The sequence below is a fragment of the Folsomia candida genome, unplaced genomic scaffold, assembly GCF_002217175.1.
Source record: "Folsomia candida strain VU population unplaced genomic scaffold, ASM221717v1 Fcan01_Sc011, whole genome shotgun sequence".
Lineage (NCBI taxonomy): Eukaryota > Metazoa > Arthropoda > Collembola > Entomobryomorpha > Isotomidae > Folsomia > Folsomia candida.
In genome coordinates, this window is record NW_019091203.1 from 287,530 (window position 1) to 302,609 (window position 15,080).

The following is a 15,080-nucleotide window of genomic DNA, read 5'->3' on the forward strand; positions in this document are numbered from 1 at the left end:
CAACCCAGCTGACCCGGCAATATCGTCAATATGGCTACAAAAACTGTGAACCCCACGCATAACGAAATCCATGTTTCCATGTCAAAAGGATCTGATAAGGCACTTAGAATAAATGTGTCTGGCTTCACCATATAACAAGAAATGAAGCCATAGTCTCGAACGCTTTCGATAATTGGCGTCGTAAAGCTTAATTGCGTGGCAACGTTGCTAATGACCGGAGTTGTGTAGCGGGCAGAAGCATTGTGACAACTGTCACTTACTAGCAAATGTCCAATAAATTCAGTAAACCTTCTGGAATCAGACAGCTTTTGATATATTTGACGGGATTTGACGGGAATATGACAAACTATTGGTTTCTTTGAAGGGTCAAAACTAATGGCTTCCCTTATTTCTAAAAGGTGTTTATTTAAATTTGCTGTAGCTTTACCAATACTTGTCACCTTTTCGAAGCAATCGGCTCGATCATAATTTAAACATTCTATTGGATACCAGGGTATCGAGGGCTTCCCATCGTCCATTAGTATATTTGGGTCATGATTTACATTGTGATACTCAAGCCGAAGTCGCCCGTCATATGGAACTGGTCTCAGAGTGCCCTGGCCGTCAAGTAAAATGTCCACAACTATTACTTCACGTCGCCCAATTTCCATTAAAAATCGCAAATTGTTTTTCAGGCTATGTTGAATTGCGGATTTGAAACTCGTTAACAATATCAAGTATTGATGATTCACTGTTTCCCTGATAAATGCGCGATTGTTGCGATCTTGTTCGTACGTTATCAGGTAATCAGCTTCTGGGTATACTGCAAACAATGCCCAGCAATGTCTTGATGGATTTCGGCGCCTTTGGATGGAAAATAATAATTCAAATTTTGCAGTATCGTCACAAGTCTTGTTGGTTAAAACGATCGGATTCTTGCTCAATTTTGAAAATCTAATTGTCCTGTTTTCCGGCATCATTACTATGGCCGTGCAGTTCTCAAAGGGTGTCAAATAGTCTCCGAGTTCAACTTTAAGTGGGGCCACGTGCATTTTGGTAATGCGATTTTCAACCGAAATTATTGCTACAATCGTACAATTCCCAATAGCACATAAGAGTAAATATAGTACACCTTTATCTGCCATATTACATAGGTTACAATATAAGCAGTTCCCCAAATAAATATGAAAGTCTTTGGGATGGGTTCAAATTCAAAATTTCCCTTCTTTTAGCTTTAAGGTACCAGAAGAAGAAAGTCCCCTAGAAACGGGTTGGGTTTGTCCCCCCGATTTCGACAGTTTATGTAATTTTGAAAATTTTACCCTTGAAGCAACGTTGGAGTAAAATAATTAGATATTTTTTTAAATGCAACACTAACTTGATCAGGTTAATGCTAGTCTGAAAATTTTACTGCAACCGACCAACGATTTAGTTTCGTTCAAAAATTAGCAACTCATGAACCGATTATCCTAAAATTATGGTTTTGTGCTTAAATTGTGCCCAGATAAATTACGCAGACATTGGTGGCAAACCCAACCCGTTTCTAGGGGACTTTCTTCTTCTGGTACCTTAATTTTAAAAAAATCTCGTAGATAATTTTGTTTGGATACCGATTTATGGTAATACAATAATACCAGTGTACAAGCAAATATTTATTGCAGTTTACCCTAATTTCATTCAGGTGACCGTTAATTTCTGCAAAAAATAATCCCGCAGAGATGAGATTCCTAATTTAGTAGAAAATAGCCACGTCACACAGTTGGAGAAAATTCATGAGCCTGCTAAATTCTTTTATTTACAATGTGAACTAATTATTTCGGTACCATTAAGTTCAAAGCTTATCAGGCAAAACCCCTAAAACTATACTTCGTACATTTTTTAGTAGAAAATCCAATTAACTCAAACTTTCTTTAAACATTTTTGACAAAATTTAATAAAATCGACCGTACTTACATTTACATACACATTTAGTAAGCTAGATACCGTCTTTCGGAACTTAAACCTATCATTAGTTAAACAAAAAGTTTACCTGGAGTATCGTAAATATCTGCAAAATCAAAACAAAAACTTGTAGTGAAACAGACCATGAACTTTAAATTATTTCCCGTTGTAAACTTCGGCATGTGGCCCACGCAATTTCTGAATAAATGCAGGAAATTCTTTCAGAACGTGGTTTTCTATAAGGCACAATATTTTCATAAATGCCCCACATGCTAACACGACCAATTATTGTTGGAAAAACTTTTCTAATTACGCTCATTTTGCGTACATATGTACAGCTAGCGTTTTCATGAGCGTGGTTACATATTTATTTAACACCGGTAGTTCTGTGTTATATAACCAATACAGTAAAGTTGTAGGTGTGTACATATACAGAGTCTTGTACGTCTAAACCTTTTTTTTTAAATCTGATTACAATTTTTTTAAATTAGACATGCACCGAGTACCGAAAAAGTCAACTCGGCCAAGCACCGAGTACTCGGCTATATTTTTTTTGCCGAGTACTCGTTTCCGCTCGTTTGCCGAGCAAATTGTCAAAAAGATCATCAAAAAAATTATTGTTTCCATAATATTTAATTACCAGTACCTTTATTTTAAGAACTGGTGGACGGAATCACGGGAAGCTACTGATTATTCCTCATGTGCCAACATTGCGATTAAAGTTGATTACCGGATAGAATTAACAAATTCCATGGGTGTATTTTTCGAGTAAATTTGATTTTGATTGCAAAAATCACATGATGGATAATTTGAACGGCGGGGTATAAGTGCCAGGTAAAGTGATACTGGATGCATACAAAAATTTAACAAATACTAGGCCGAGCACGCAAAAATACTCGGCCGAGTCCGAGTAGTGAGAACACGGCCAAAACCTGCCGAGTACTCGGTGCATGTCTAATCGAAATATAGCAATCTGCTGCAATATTTTATTTCGATTGTTTACACACTCATTTGTCTCATCCTCAACACAATTTGTAGGCAGATCATTAACTAGAAGTCACTTATTCCCAGATTTACGCATGCATTTTTTCAACTTGCTGCCAACCAAACTACAAGTTCAAGAAAGGGAGTTGTAACCCATACCGCTGTTGAGGTAAACAATGCCTTCCTGACGTTAACAAGACAGAAGAGAACTGGTTTACATAATAAGTGTGGTGGTCTTAAATCTATATCTATTTTGCACTTATAACATGTTTATACTAGTTAACTCAACACGGCGAATCTGGTTATATGACCTTTTTAAGCAACATTGTTGATGAGATTTTAAAATAATTGTGAGTCGTATCCCCAGTAAGATAAAATAATCGGTAAAGGTAAAGAAAGGGCCAAGCTTATTTAATTGGATTGGGAACTGCTACTGATTAATGTACACGTTTTGTTTTTCTAACCTACATAAATCGCATTCCAAATCCGCAAAATTTAACATAGTTGACTTATCGACCCAAAGTTTAGAAACAAAGTAATGAAACGAGTTTCATTATTACTCTCCTTGTCAACAGAAGAAACGTATAAAAGGAAACGGAGCTAATATATTTTTCGACAGAAGCTTTATCCCTGCATGACCGACAGGTTGTTCACGCAAAAGTTTTGAAATGAGTCATCTAAAGATAATGGTGAGATTTTCTTATGAAGAAATTGTTTAAAATTTTAAACTTACAAATTTGTAATTAAAATAAATTCTTCCAAATTTATTTGAATTTTGAGAATTATGTAAAACTAGCCTATAAGCCCGTCTTAAAGACGGTCCACCATTAAAGTTTTAAGCCAACAAACGTAAATCATTAGATGCAAGCATTATATAATGTGATGTATTAATCTGTATCGAAATTATAATTCCAGAAGAAACATACTACATCTAAATATATTAAACCTGCAAAAAGTCTCGTTCAATATTCTACGACAATCCTGCATTCTGATTGGTTGCCGGCCTTATACGGAATTTTTTTAACGTTGGTAAGGAATTTTTTAACGTTGCTAAGGACTTTTTTTTAACGTTTCTAAGGAATTTTTTTAACGTTGCTAAGGAATTTTTTATCGTTGCTAAGGAATTTTTTTATCGTTGCTAAGGAAGTTTTTAACGTTGCTAAGGAATATTTTTAACGTTGCAAAGGAGTTTTTTAACGTTTCTAAGGAATTTTTCTAACGTTGCTAAGGAATTTTTTAATGTTGTTAAGGAATTTTTTATCGTTGCTAAGGAATTTTTTGATCGTTGCTAAGGAATTTTTTTAACGTTGCTAAGGATTGTGTCTAACGTTTTAAGTTTTTCGAAATTGTAACTGAAGATGTACCCAAACTTGTACCCTACCTTGTACGAATTGTTGTATCAATTGTTGTACCAATTGTTGTATCAATTGTTGTACCAATTGTTGTACCAATTGTTGTATCAATTGTTGTACCAATTGTTGTACCAATTGTTGTACCAATTGTTGTACCAATTGTTGTACCAATTGTTGTACCAATTGTTGTACCAATTGTTGTACCTATTGTTGTACATATTGTTGTACCAATTGTTGTACCAATTGTTGTACCTATTGTTGAACATATTGTTGTACCAATTGTTGTACCAATTGTTGTACCTATTGTTGTACCTATTGTTGTACCAATTGTTGTACCTATTGTTGTACCAATTGTTGTACCAATTGTTGTACCACATATTGTACCAAATGTTGTACCAAATGTTGTACCACATGTTGTAACTCAAATTGTAGCCGTGCTGTGATTGGTGGAGCCAGCAAGCCGGCAACCAATCAGAATGCTGGGATGTCACGGAAAATTTCACGGGACGGACTTTTCGAAATTATAATATAGATATATTTTATTCAATTTCTAGGTACTCGCCCTAACCTACATTTTGTCGGGAAGTGTATCCTCCTATCCGCTTGGTGAGCAGGCCACCCCTCTCACTCTGACAACACGGACATCAACGGTGACAAATTTTGCTCATAGGGAAAGCTAAGAAAAATTAAATGATAATATTTTCCTGGACAAGTTACAACATCAAAATCCTATTGAAGTCGGACTAAAGTCCGAAATTATAAACGTGGGAATTGAACGTACCCGGAGATCCAGGCAGATGCCTTTCATGATATTCGGCGGATGGTGAGATTACCGTGTTTTAAATATTATTGTAAATCAAAACCCAGCATTTTTCCCCTATCGGCCAGGCCTCTTAAAAATATGTCGTGCATGTCATTCTTGTAAAAATAACAAAGTTGGCTCTGATTGCAGTTACTTTTCAGAAGTGTATTTCTTATTTTTTAAGGAGTCCGTTTCGGATGTGCTTTTCCTATAAGCGCATCCTTAAATATTTTCAGTGTTGCCCCGTGTCCGGGAACATGCACATATTGCGTTCTAAAAAACCGATTTTTACACCCCTTTGCTATCCTACTCATGTTAAGCTGCACTTAAGTACGATAAGCAACCTAAAATCACCCAATCACATTTTTCATGACATAATATATGCATGCTCCCTCCTCAATTTAATAATTTCGGATTATCTTAATCGCCTCTTTTTGAAATTAACGTGTGTCGATAAACTGTTTCAGCTCGCCATACTCTGGACGTGGAGGGGGTTGGGAAGGCCCAATTATTTCAACCAGGGGGGGTTTCCTAACTACAATTTAAGACTAGCAGATACGGTAAAATGGTTCAATGATGAGAAGGGGTTTGGATTTATCGAACCCGACGAACCGCCAGTGCACATGGGATAAGACGTTGTTATGTATATATGATTATACATAAATAAGTGGTACACAGTGAGAGGAGACAGAGGAGAGTATTTATTAGTGGAGAGTTAAAGATGGAGTCATGTACAGATTCATAACTAATTACATATACATATCTACGTAGGCATACATATACCTAACACTACCCTCTCACGAAAAAATTTTTCTCCTGAAAAATAGTCTGAAAGAGTGTGTAGATTTGCAAACTAAAAATTTCAGTAGTCACAATTTGAATTAGAAATTTTGAGGGTTGGAGACATAGGTAAAATTCATGGAAAAATTAAATATGAAATGACTCCGGAAAACAAACATGAACAAAGATTTTGCATGAATAACACTGAACAATTTAATACACATATCGAATGACGCAGTAATTTTGCAGGGCTGGAACTTGAGAAGATGGTATGGCTCGCAATCGGTGGTGGAATTGTGTCATCTCAGGCGTGGTGGTGGTTGACTCATATAAAACTTGCAGATTGGGACAAAACGATGAACAAAGAAAAATACATTTTTATGGTCGTGGTATGTGGTCCATCGGGACATCGGAGATACATAAATACGCAGACTTGTGAGGGTTTTCTCTGGGTGACCCATAACCGGACAACTCGAAGACGCAGGGTTTTGTGTGGGTGACCCATAACCGTGACTCGTTAAAAAAGGGGAACTATGTACAATGTGGATTTCCATACTTGAACACGCAAATAATATGTGGACGTTGCTCATTACAAACATTAATCTCAAGGCGTGATATTTCATTCTCAGCCTGGGAAAGTGGTGACAACGCAGATCGAGCATAAAAGTTCAGCAGAATTTTGAGACAAGGTGAATCAGATTACATTTTTGCAACAACATTTGATAAAAAATTGGGACACTTTTCCAGACGAAATGAATAAAAATGACTGTTTTTTTATATAATATGCAAAAGTTTTGCAAATTTTGAACGAATTTTGATGAAAATTTTTCAGAAATTAAACGGAATTTTTTTACAATATTTTTACGATTTTTTAACAATTTTGAAGGACAATTTTGCATATATTTTTTTTGACGTGTTTAAAACAAATAACGGAATTTTAAATTTTGCATATTTGCTCGAATTATGAAATGTAAATTTTGGACTGGAGATTTGGAAATTTTAAGAATGGGGGAAGATTTTCAGGGTGGTTTAGAACCAATTTACAGACCTGATAGCATCCGGGAGGATAATCCAATTTGCAGACCAGATGACGAAAATTCACAAAAAAAGTTTCACAGGAAAATCACACAGTTTACACAAGGTTTTGAGAAGAGAGATTTGGGAAGTTTCCCTATCGGAAGCAAAATGACAATGCTCTAAGGGGCGGTGGTCAAGCTTCTTAGTCGTCGCAGTCGTAGCAAATTTGGTAGGTAATATGTCTTGCGAAGAATTTTGAAAATTTTAAAATCCATTGTGAGTGGGAGGAGCGAAAGAAAGTACTCGACGGTCCACCAATGTTATGTATATATGATTATACATAAATAAGTGGTACACAGTGAGAGGAGACAGAGGAGAGTATTTATTAGTGGAGAGTTAAAGATGGAGTCATGTACAGATTCATAACTAATTACATATACATATCTACGTAGGCATACATACGTGTCGGAAGGATGGCATTATTTGCCATTTGAATAATAATGGTAACAAATATTCATAGAAATATCAGAAATAACAAAGTATTACATTCCCATCACCGTGGTGGGGATAAAAGCTAAATACGCATATGAATAAATTTTTGGTTTTTAATTGCTTTATCACGTCACTACTTACATACATATTTATTTCAAAACGCTTTCAAAACGCACAATTCAACCGTATGTAAACATATGTACACATCTAGTAAGCTAAGTACCGTCTATCCGAACTTCAACCTATCATTAGTAGAAAAAAAAGTTTCCCTAGAATGTTGGGAATTTCGGCAAAATCACAACATACACTTGTAGTGAAACCGACCATGAAGTTTAAATTATTTCCTGTTGTAATCTATGTAAACATCGGCATGCGGCCCACGAAATTCCGGAATAAATGCAGGATATATATTGTTTCAAAACGTGGTTTTCTGTAATACATACTATTTTCATAAATTCTGCCCCACATGCCAACAGGATCAATTATTGTTGGATAAGCTTTTCTAGGTATTTGTCATCTCATTACAATAAAGCCTGTCTTACATGCTGCACTGCTATGAATACCATTTTCTACCTGTCATACATACATACCCAGGGTTTCGTTTTTCCCGTCAAAAACGATTTTTTACCATGGCAGGTGGGAAAAACTGGTAAAAACCGGGACAAACGGTTTTTACCGTCCAAAATGGGAAATATGGCTGCCCATGTATTTAGTTATGGGGAAAGCTAACTTCTTTAATAATCAATATTTTCGGAATTGGACTTCATATTCGTCATCTCCACGAATTTCTGAAAATTTTGATCATTTTTAATTATTTTTCCAATTTTCCCATATGAATACATGTTAATTTTAGAGATTGTTCGAATTGAACCGTATTACCGACTAATTTTCTCAGAATTTGATGGAGAATACGAATATAAAGTCAAATTTTGGAAATCTTAAGTTTTAAAGAAGTTGCTTCGGATTGCCCCAAAACCATAGTTTTTCCCATTTCTTCCATTTTTCCCATTTCCCACCCATTTTGGGTGGGTGGTAAAAATGCCTTTTTCCCACTTTTCCCGCCGCCCTTGTGAATTTGGTTTTTACCAATCGAAACCCTGTACATACCCTGTACATATAAATATTCACTCCTGTGATGAATATCTAATAGATTCATACCATTTTCCTAACATTACATTTATCTGCATGTTTAGCAGAATTTTAATACATTACAAGACCAGCTTGCAATCACTGCTGTGTGTGTGTAAATCAGAGTATGTAAAAGATAAAAAAAATTACAATATTTCACGTCTGCATGACACGCATTTCCATGCCAAAATAAACATGCGATTACATACCTACTCGTCCACTTTGGAGATTAACCGGCCTGGAGCGATTTTTTTGTCCACCCGACAAAAGTAATCTTATATGCACGTTGGTATGCACCTACCGTAAGTATGATCGATACAGTCACAAACTCAAGTCTGGCTTCTTTTCACTTTCACATGTGATCTTGCTACGTTAAAGCGCATAGTTACGTAGCCAAAACGAAACATCATTCATAATTCGTTGTTTAAGAAATGGTGTAATAAATTTACATAAAAACTAACTTAATATGTAAAATTGTTACTTTAAAACTCTAACAGCAAAGCCAAAAATTAAAAAAGTTCACTCTTTTAAAAAAAAGTAGTCCAACAATAAAAAAAACACTTTATATTTCATCTTGTTACGTTAAAACTCATGGTTACGTGGCTAAAATAAGACATCACTAATAATCCATTCTTTTAAAACCGTTCAAATAAATTTACACACAAGTTAACTTTACATGTGATCTTGTTATGCATGTTATAACTTGAAGTTACTCGAAGTGTCATCGAAACATTCATAATACATCCGGTCAAAAAATAGTCAAATGTGTTTAATAAATTTATGTACATAAAAATTAACTGTTAAATAATCCCATTTAAAAATGACGGTGACTTATACATCGTCCGTCCATTCGTCTGCCTTACAATTTGGGTGCTTTCTAAAACTGTTGTGCAAGTGGCGTGGTTCCATTTACAAACTTGTGTGGCGTGATTTGTTAATTTTCTTGGGTTTATACTTATCCCTCACGATGACTTATCGGTTCTTGTTAACACCCCATCAACAAGATATGTTTGAGAAAGTGAGCTACTACTGCGATAAGCATGGAAGCCTTATCCCAATCTCGTTTGTGCTGGGTTGGTATTAATTGATTACTTTGTGTTTGTACCGACGTATGTAAACAACTAAGGTTATGCAAATTTATAGACGTGCACTCTTAAAAATAAGTAGTAACAATCTGTTTGTTCTGAACTACAAATTAATCGTAAGTATGCAATACATACACACTGCTGCAAAAAATTCCCATTGAAAAATTGCAATTAATGCAATGTGTAAATTTTATGTATTTTTTGTATTGTCAACTAAATTTGAAAGCAACTTACACCATTACTCCGGCATCCATTTACATATTTCTCCAATTTTCGCAAAATAAACGTTATCTTTCCGTTTATAGGTTTCTACGTCTCGTTGGTTGTCGGCCGTTGGTGGGAACAGTTTAAAAATATTCCCTGGATTGACACCCTCGCGATCTGGATCAACGCAAATATTCGCGGCAACCGGGAGAAGGACCGCCTCCTTCGGCGAACCCTTATCCGCTACGCAAACCTAACCATTGTCCAATGTTTCATCCTAATTTGTCCCCGTGTCAAGAAACGTTTCCCAACAATGGACCATCTCGTCGAAGGTGGGCTTCTGCTGCCCAATGAAAAAGAAATAATCCAAGATCTCTCCGCCTCCCTGCACAAAAAATACCAAACTAATTGGATCCCGCTCGTCTGGGCGGCGGGAATTGTGACGAGGGCACGTGCCGAAAATAAAATCAAGAACGATTCAGTAGCAAACATTTTACTGACGGAGCTGACAAAATTAAAGGATCAGTTGAACATGTTGATAAGCTATGATTGGATAAGTGTCCCCCTTGTTTATACACAGGTCGTCACGCTGGCGGTTTATTCATATTTTTTGAGCTGTTTGATGGGGCGGCAGTGGCTGTTTAATCGAGAAGGAGCGATTAAAAATAGTTCCTCAGCGGAGACGGAAGACAAGTGGAACGAGTTGGATATCTTTCTCCCGTTTTTTACCATATTGCAGTTTCTCTTTTATATGGGATGGCTGAAAACGGCGGAGTCTCTGCTTAATCCGTTTGGTGATGATGATGACGACTTTGAGCTTAATTGGTTTGTGGACAGGAACTTGCAGGTAAAAATTGTATTGCTTTGTTTAATTGCTGTCACTACATATATAAATATATTAATATATGTATGTATTGCAATTGCAATTATGTGTTGGATATGGCGAAGGGTTTGATTTTTTGTCAGACTTTAGTAACACAAAAGTATTCTTTAAACATGGTTAAATGTGGCAATTCACACAATCCTTTGTAAACTTGTAAAATCCGTATCTTGCGTAAACTTAGGAAATCTTACTTTGAAAATTGCACTCATATCTCTAAGGAAAATTATCGTAGCAAGTTGTATAAACTTTCTGAGGTCAAGAGCATATTTTTATTTTCTGAGAGTTTGTAAAATTTAGTTTACTAAATTAAATTTACCAAGCTTATGTATTGCCTGTTGAAACTCGATCAGGAACCTTTGAATTTTGGGATCTCGAATTTTTATCGCGAGGGTTAAGGCAGCTTATTAATTTAGGAACTCTATTCATGCAGATACATGTTTGGTTTAAATTGTGTAACTCCCCTTAAAGTTGTTACGCAGATAAATGTTTTACTAAAGTGTTAAATGGAACTCCCCACTAATCTTTATTTTATTCCTTTCATAAACTCCCAGGTTGGCTACCTAATCGTGGACGGGATGCATAAAGAAATCCCAGAGCTACTAAAAGACCAGTACTGGGACGAAATCGTGCCACCCGAGTTGCCTCACACAGTAGCCTCCGAAGCCTACAAAGAGTCCCCTTTCGAAGGGTCCACCAGCAACGTTATCGTCTCAGAAAAGAACGCCGCCGTCGTGCCACCATCCGACCCAGCCCTTCATGCCTCCGCCTCCTCTCACAATTTGCTAAAAACGAGTCATTCCTCAAAAAAGATGACGCCAATTCCCGACCAGCCGGAAGACCAGAACCGCCTCCTCGACGCGGCGGCAGATGGCGCCATTGAAAACGTGGACACAATTAATTTCGATGCCTTAACGGAAGGAGAAGGGACCCACCCAAGCATTGAGGACGTGTTCGGAATAGAATTTAAAGTGAAAAAGCCATCGGATGAAGAAGTGAAACAAGGTGGGAGTGGAGATGAGGAAAATCCCGATATGATCGAGTTGGATGAAGTGGTTGTTGGAGAAGGTGCAAAAGTTACCAAAGATTAAGTTAAAAGGAACGTTCATAAAATTTGTGACACGGTTGAGGGCTATTCTGATTAATGTCAGCTTAAGCGAAATGTAAGAAATTGGAATGTAAGCCTATTAATAATACTGATTTTTCTTTAAAATTGGCAAAAGTTCTTAATTGTTTCTAAATAATATTTTGCGCGTTCGCCTGGTAACCTCTCAGATTTTTTTGTCTTTATTTTTGCACGAACAATACCAAAGCAAGGGATGGGTAGAAAATCGTTAATTTGTGTCATGTATACTACAAGTATTCAAAAGACTGGTTGTTCAGTAATTAATTTTCATTAACCAAATAATTGTTTTTATTTATTTAACTTTTTTAAATGATTATAAGTACTTAAGTGTACTGGGGTTTTTGGGTTGAAATTTTTGTTTTATGTATGTTATTTAATGCATCTTTGAGTGGATTATTTTTTATTAATGGACAATCGGCCGATTGTTGGACGATGTATGGAATCGTCGGAAGCTAATACAATTTTGAATTACGATTCGTCTGACATATTTAGAATGTCGGTTGACATGATATATGGTATTTAAGAAAACGTTGATCGATTTTCTAGTAATAAAAAGCTATGTGTGAATTATCATACCTGTATTTATTTATTTATTTAAGAATAAGATACTCAAAACAACTTTCAACACGTATGTATTTTCGGAACAATTTAGATATTTTAATTTTTACGAAACTTATTATCTTAATTATCTAATTATATAATTGTTGTAACCAATTATCTTACAGTTACCGTAACCAAAGGCTTCACCAGGCCCGTACCGACGATGCTTCTAGGTGGAGCGCTGGCTCCAGGCCGTACGGCCCGAAGGGCCGTACCGGAACGTCCTATACACTAGATATAATTGTCCTATCACACGCCGAAAGATAAATGCATATTAAGTGCTGAAAAGTGTATGGATGTTCCGGATGTTCTTATGCTAATCAACAATTTAACAATTTTAAACCCGAATCTGCTCTTAATGCATAGACCATTAGCCAATGACAACTTTGATATGTGTCATACAAAATAAAGGATTACAATTTCAGACGTATTTTTAAGAATTCATAATCTCATGTAACATTTGATTTCAAGACATGAGATTGAACTAGGGCTGCCAAATTCGTTCCTAATTTTCAAATCCGGTTTCGTCTGGGCCCAAATTCGGACTTAAATCCGGATTTGAATTATTTATTGTTATTATATAGCAACTTTATTGATATTTCAACTAGTTTGATAGATACCAAGTACTTGCATTATCATATTCAATCTAAATTAAGCTTTTTTGAAATTTTCATTATGGTTTAAAAATTTTTGACCCTGTAATTAGTTGCTTGGTATAGACGATTTCCATGAGCTATCGCCGGTAAAAAACATCTTATTTTTTTTATCGGTGTTTTAGCTCAAAAACCTGTTCACCGGGATTGAACTACTTGATTTAATCAGTTTTTAAAATTCCCATGACCCCCTTCGTGTAATGGCATGGGCGAAAGCACTACCTTTTTTGACAAAACTGGTCAACTTTCTCCCTTCGTTGTGAAGCAACCAAAAGGCCCACTGCGGGCAAACTTCGCACGGATAATCCTCAGGGCATGCTTAAAGGTCTTTCTGAAGCGCTAGGCTCTACTCGTACTCCATGACCTGAAAGTGACATGAGGTCAACGTACAAAGTTGGCTTATTTATCACCATTCTTGAAATTGCTCTAATTTCTTCAATTTTGGATAGATTTTCTTCATATTTGCTAAAAACTGATCAGAATGGACTGTATTTTCAGATTCGTCAAAAAATTTTCAATTTTTTCCAAGGTCAACAAATTTTGCGTGCTGATAGAAAAGGTCGGTAGGTCAAGTCTCACATAACCCCATAAGTGGGGTACCATTGGAAAGGTCTTGGCGGGAGGATTCAGAATATATATACTTTGTGGGGTCTGGGACCACTCCCCGATTATTTAGAGTGCGATGAGTATTATTGAGTTTTCGTCGGACTTTTGCTGTGTTATCCCTCAATCTGCTCCAGTGTTAACGTCTGTATACCTGGAAAACCGAAAATAAATAATGCTTCTCGGTCTCTATAAAATTAGGGGGAGCAATTTCAAGAATGGTGATAAATAAGCCAACTTTGTACGTTGACCTCATGTCACTTTCAGGTCATGGAGTACGAGTAGAGCCTAGCGCTTCAGAAAGACCTTTAAGCATGCCCTGAGGATTATCCGTGCGAAGTTTGCCCGCAGTGGGCCTTTTGGTTGCTTCACAACGAAGGGAGAAAGTTGACCAGTTTTGTCAAAAAAGGTAGTGCTTTCGCCCATGCCATTACACGAAGGGGGTCATGGGAATTTTAAAAACTGATTAAATCAAGTAGTTCAATCCCGGTGAACAGGTTTTTGAGCTAAAACACCGATAAAAAAAATAAGATGTTTTTTACCGGCGATAGCTCATGGAAATCGTCTATACTTTTAAGTTGATGGACTAAAAACAATGTAAAATTTCGAAAATGGTGAGTTCGATATCGAATATCTATATTATAATTGCGAAAAGTCCGTCCCGTGAAATTTTCCGTGACATTCCTGCATTCTGATTGGCTGTTGGTTTTCCTGCTCCAGCAATCAGGGAACAGATACGAATTATGATTATGATTATGATTATGATTATGATTATGATTATTATTATAATTATGATTATGATTATAATTATGATTATAATTATGATTATAATTATGATTATGATTATGATTATGATTAGAACTTAAAAAAACTTCCTTAGCAACATAAAAAAAATTCCTTAGCAACACAAAAAAATTACTTGGCAACAAAAAAAATTTCCTTAGCAACGTTAAAAAATTTCCTTAGCAATGTTAAAAAAATTTCCTTAGCAACATATAAAAATTTCCTTGGCAACATAAAAAAATTTCCTCAGCAACGTTAAAAAATTTCCCTAGCAACGTTAAAAAATTTCCCTAGCAACGTTAAAAAATTTCCTCGGCAACATAAAAAATTTTCCTTAGCAAGGTTAAAAAATTGCCCTAACAACATAAAAAAATTTCCCTAGCAACATAAAAAAATTCCCTAGCAGCATAAAAAAATTTCCATAGCAACATAGAAAAATTCCTTAGGAACATACAAAAAATTTCCTTAGCAACCTTCAAAAAATTACCTTAGCAACGTTAAAAAAATTTCCTTGGCAACATAAAAGAATTACCTTAGCAACGTAAAAAAATTTCCTTACCAGCATAAACAAATTTCCTTAGGAACATAAAAAAATTTCCTTAGCAACATAAACAAATTTCCCTAGCAACTTTAAAAAGTTCCCTAGCAACATAAAAAACTTCCGTAACAAC

General features: G+C 35.8%; 2 protein-coding genes across 3 annotated transcripts; both read left to right on the forward strand.

Annotated features, from left to right (window-relative positions):
• The first annotated feature begins 3,548 nt into the window (after window positions 1-3,548).
• LOC118437094 lies at window positions 3,549-6,221 on the forward strand. The gene is made up of 4 exons (XM_035855883.1): window positions 3,549-3,593; window positions 4,811-4,906; window positions 4,970-5,079; window positions 5,526-6,221. The coding sequence occupies exons 1-4, from the start codon at window positions 3,573-3,575 to the stop codon at window positions 5,602-5,604; spliced, it is 306 nt and encodes a 101-aa protein (XP_035711776.1). The 5' UTR covers window positions 3,549-3,572; the 3' UTR covers window positions 5,605-6,221.
• A 2,602-nt stretch (window positions 6,222-8,823) lies between these two features.
• LOC110855117 (bestrophin-4) lies at window positions 8,824-12,343 on the forward strand. Of its 2 annotated transcripts, none has more exons than XM_022103536.2 (3): window positions 8,824-9,548; window positions 9,866-10,611; window positions 11,199-12,343. In XM_022103536.2, exons 1-3 carry the CDS (start codon window positions 9,296-9,298, stop codon window positions 11,733-11,735), a joined length of 1,536 nt encoding a protein of 511 aa, XP_021959228.2. In that variant the 5' UTR covers window positions 8,824-9,295; the 3' UTR covers window positions 11,736-12,343. The 2 variants fall into 2 exon arrangements, with proteins under 2 accessions (XP_021959228.2, XP_035711621.1); XM_035855728.1 differs by having other exon boundaries at window positions 9,407-9,676.
• The last annotated feature ends 2,737 nt before the right edge of the window (window positions 12,344-15,080 follow it).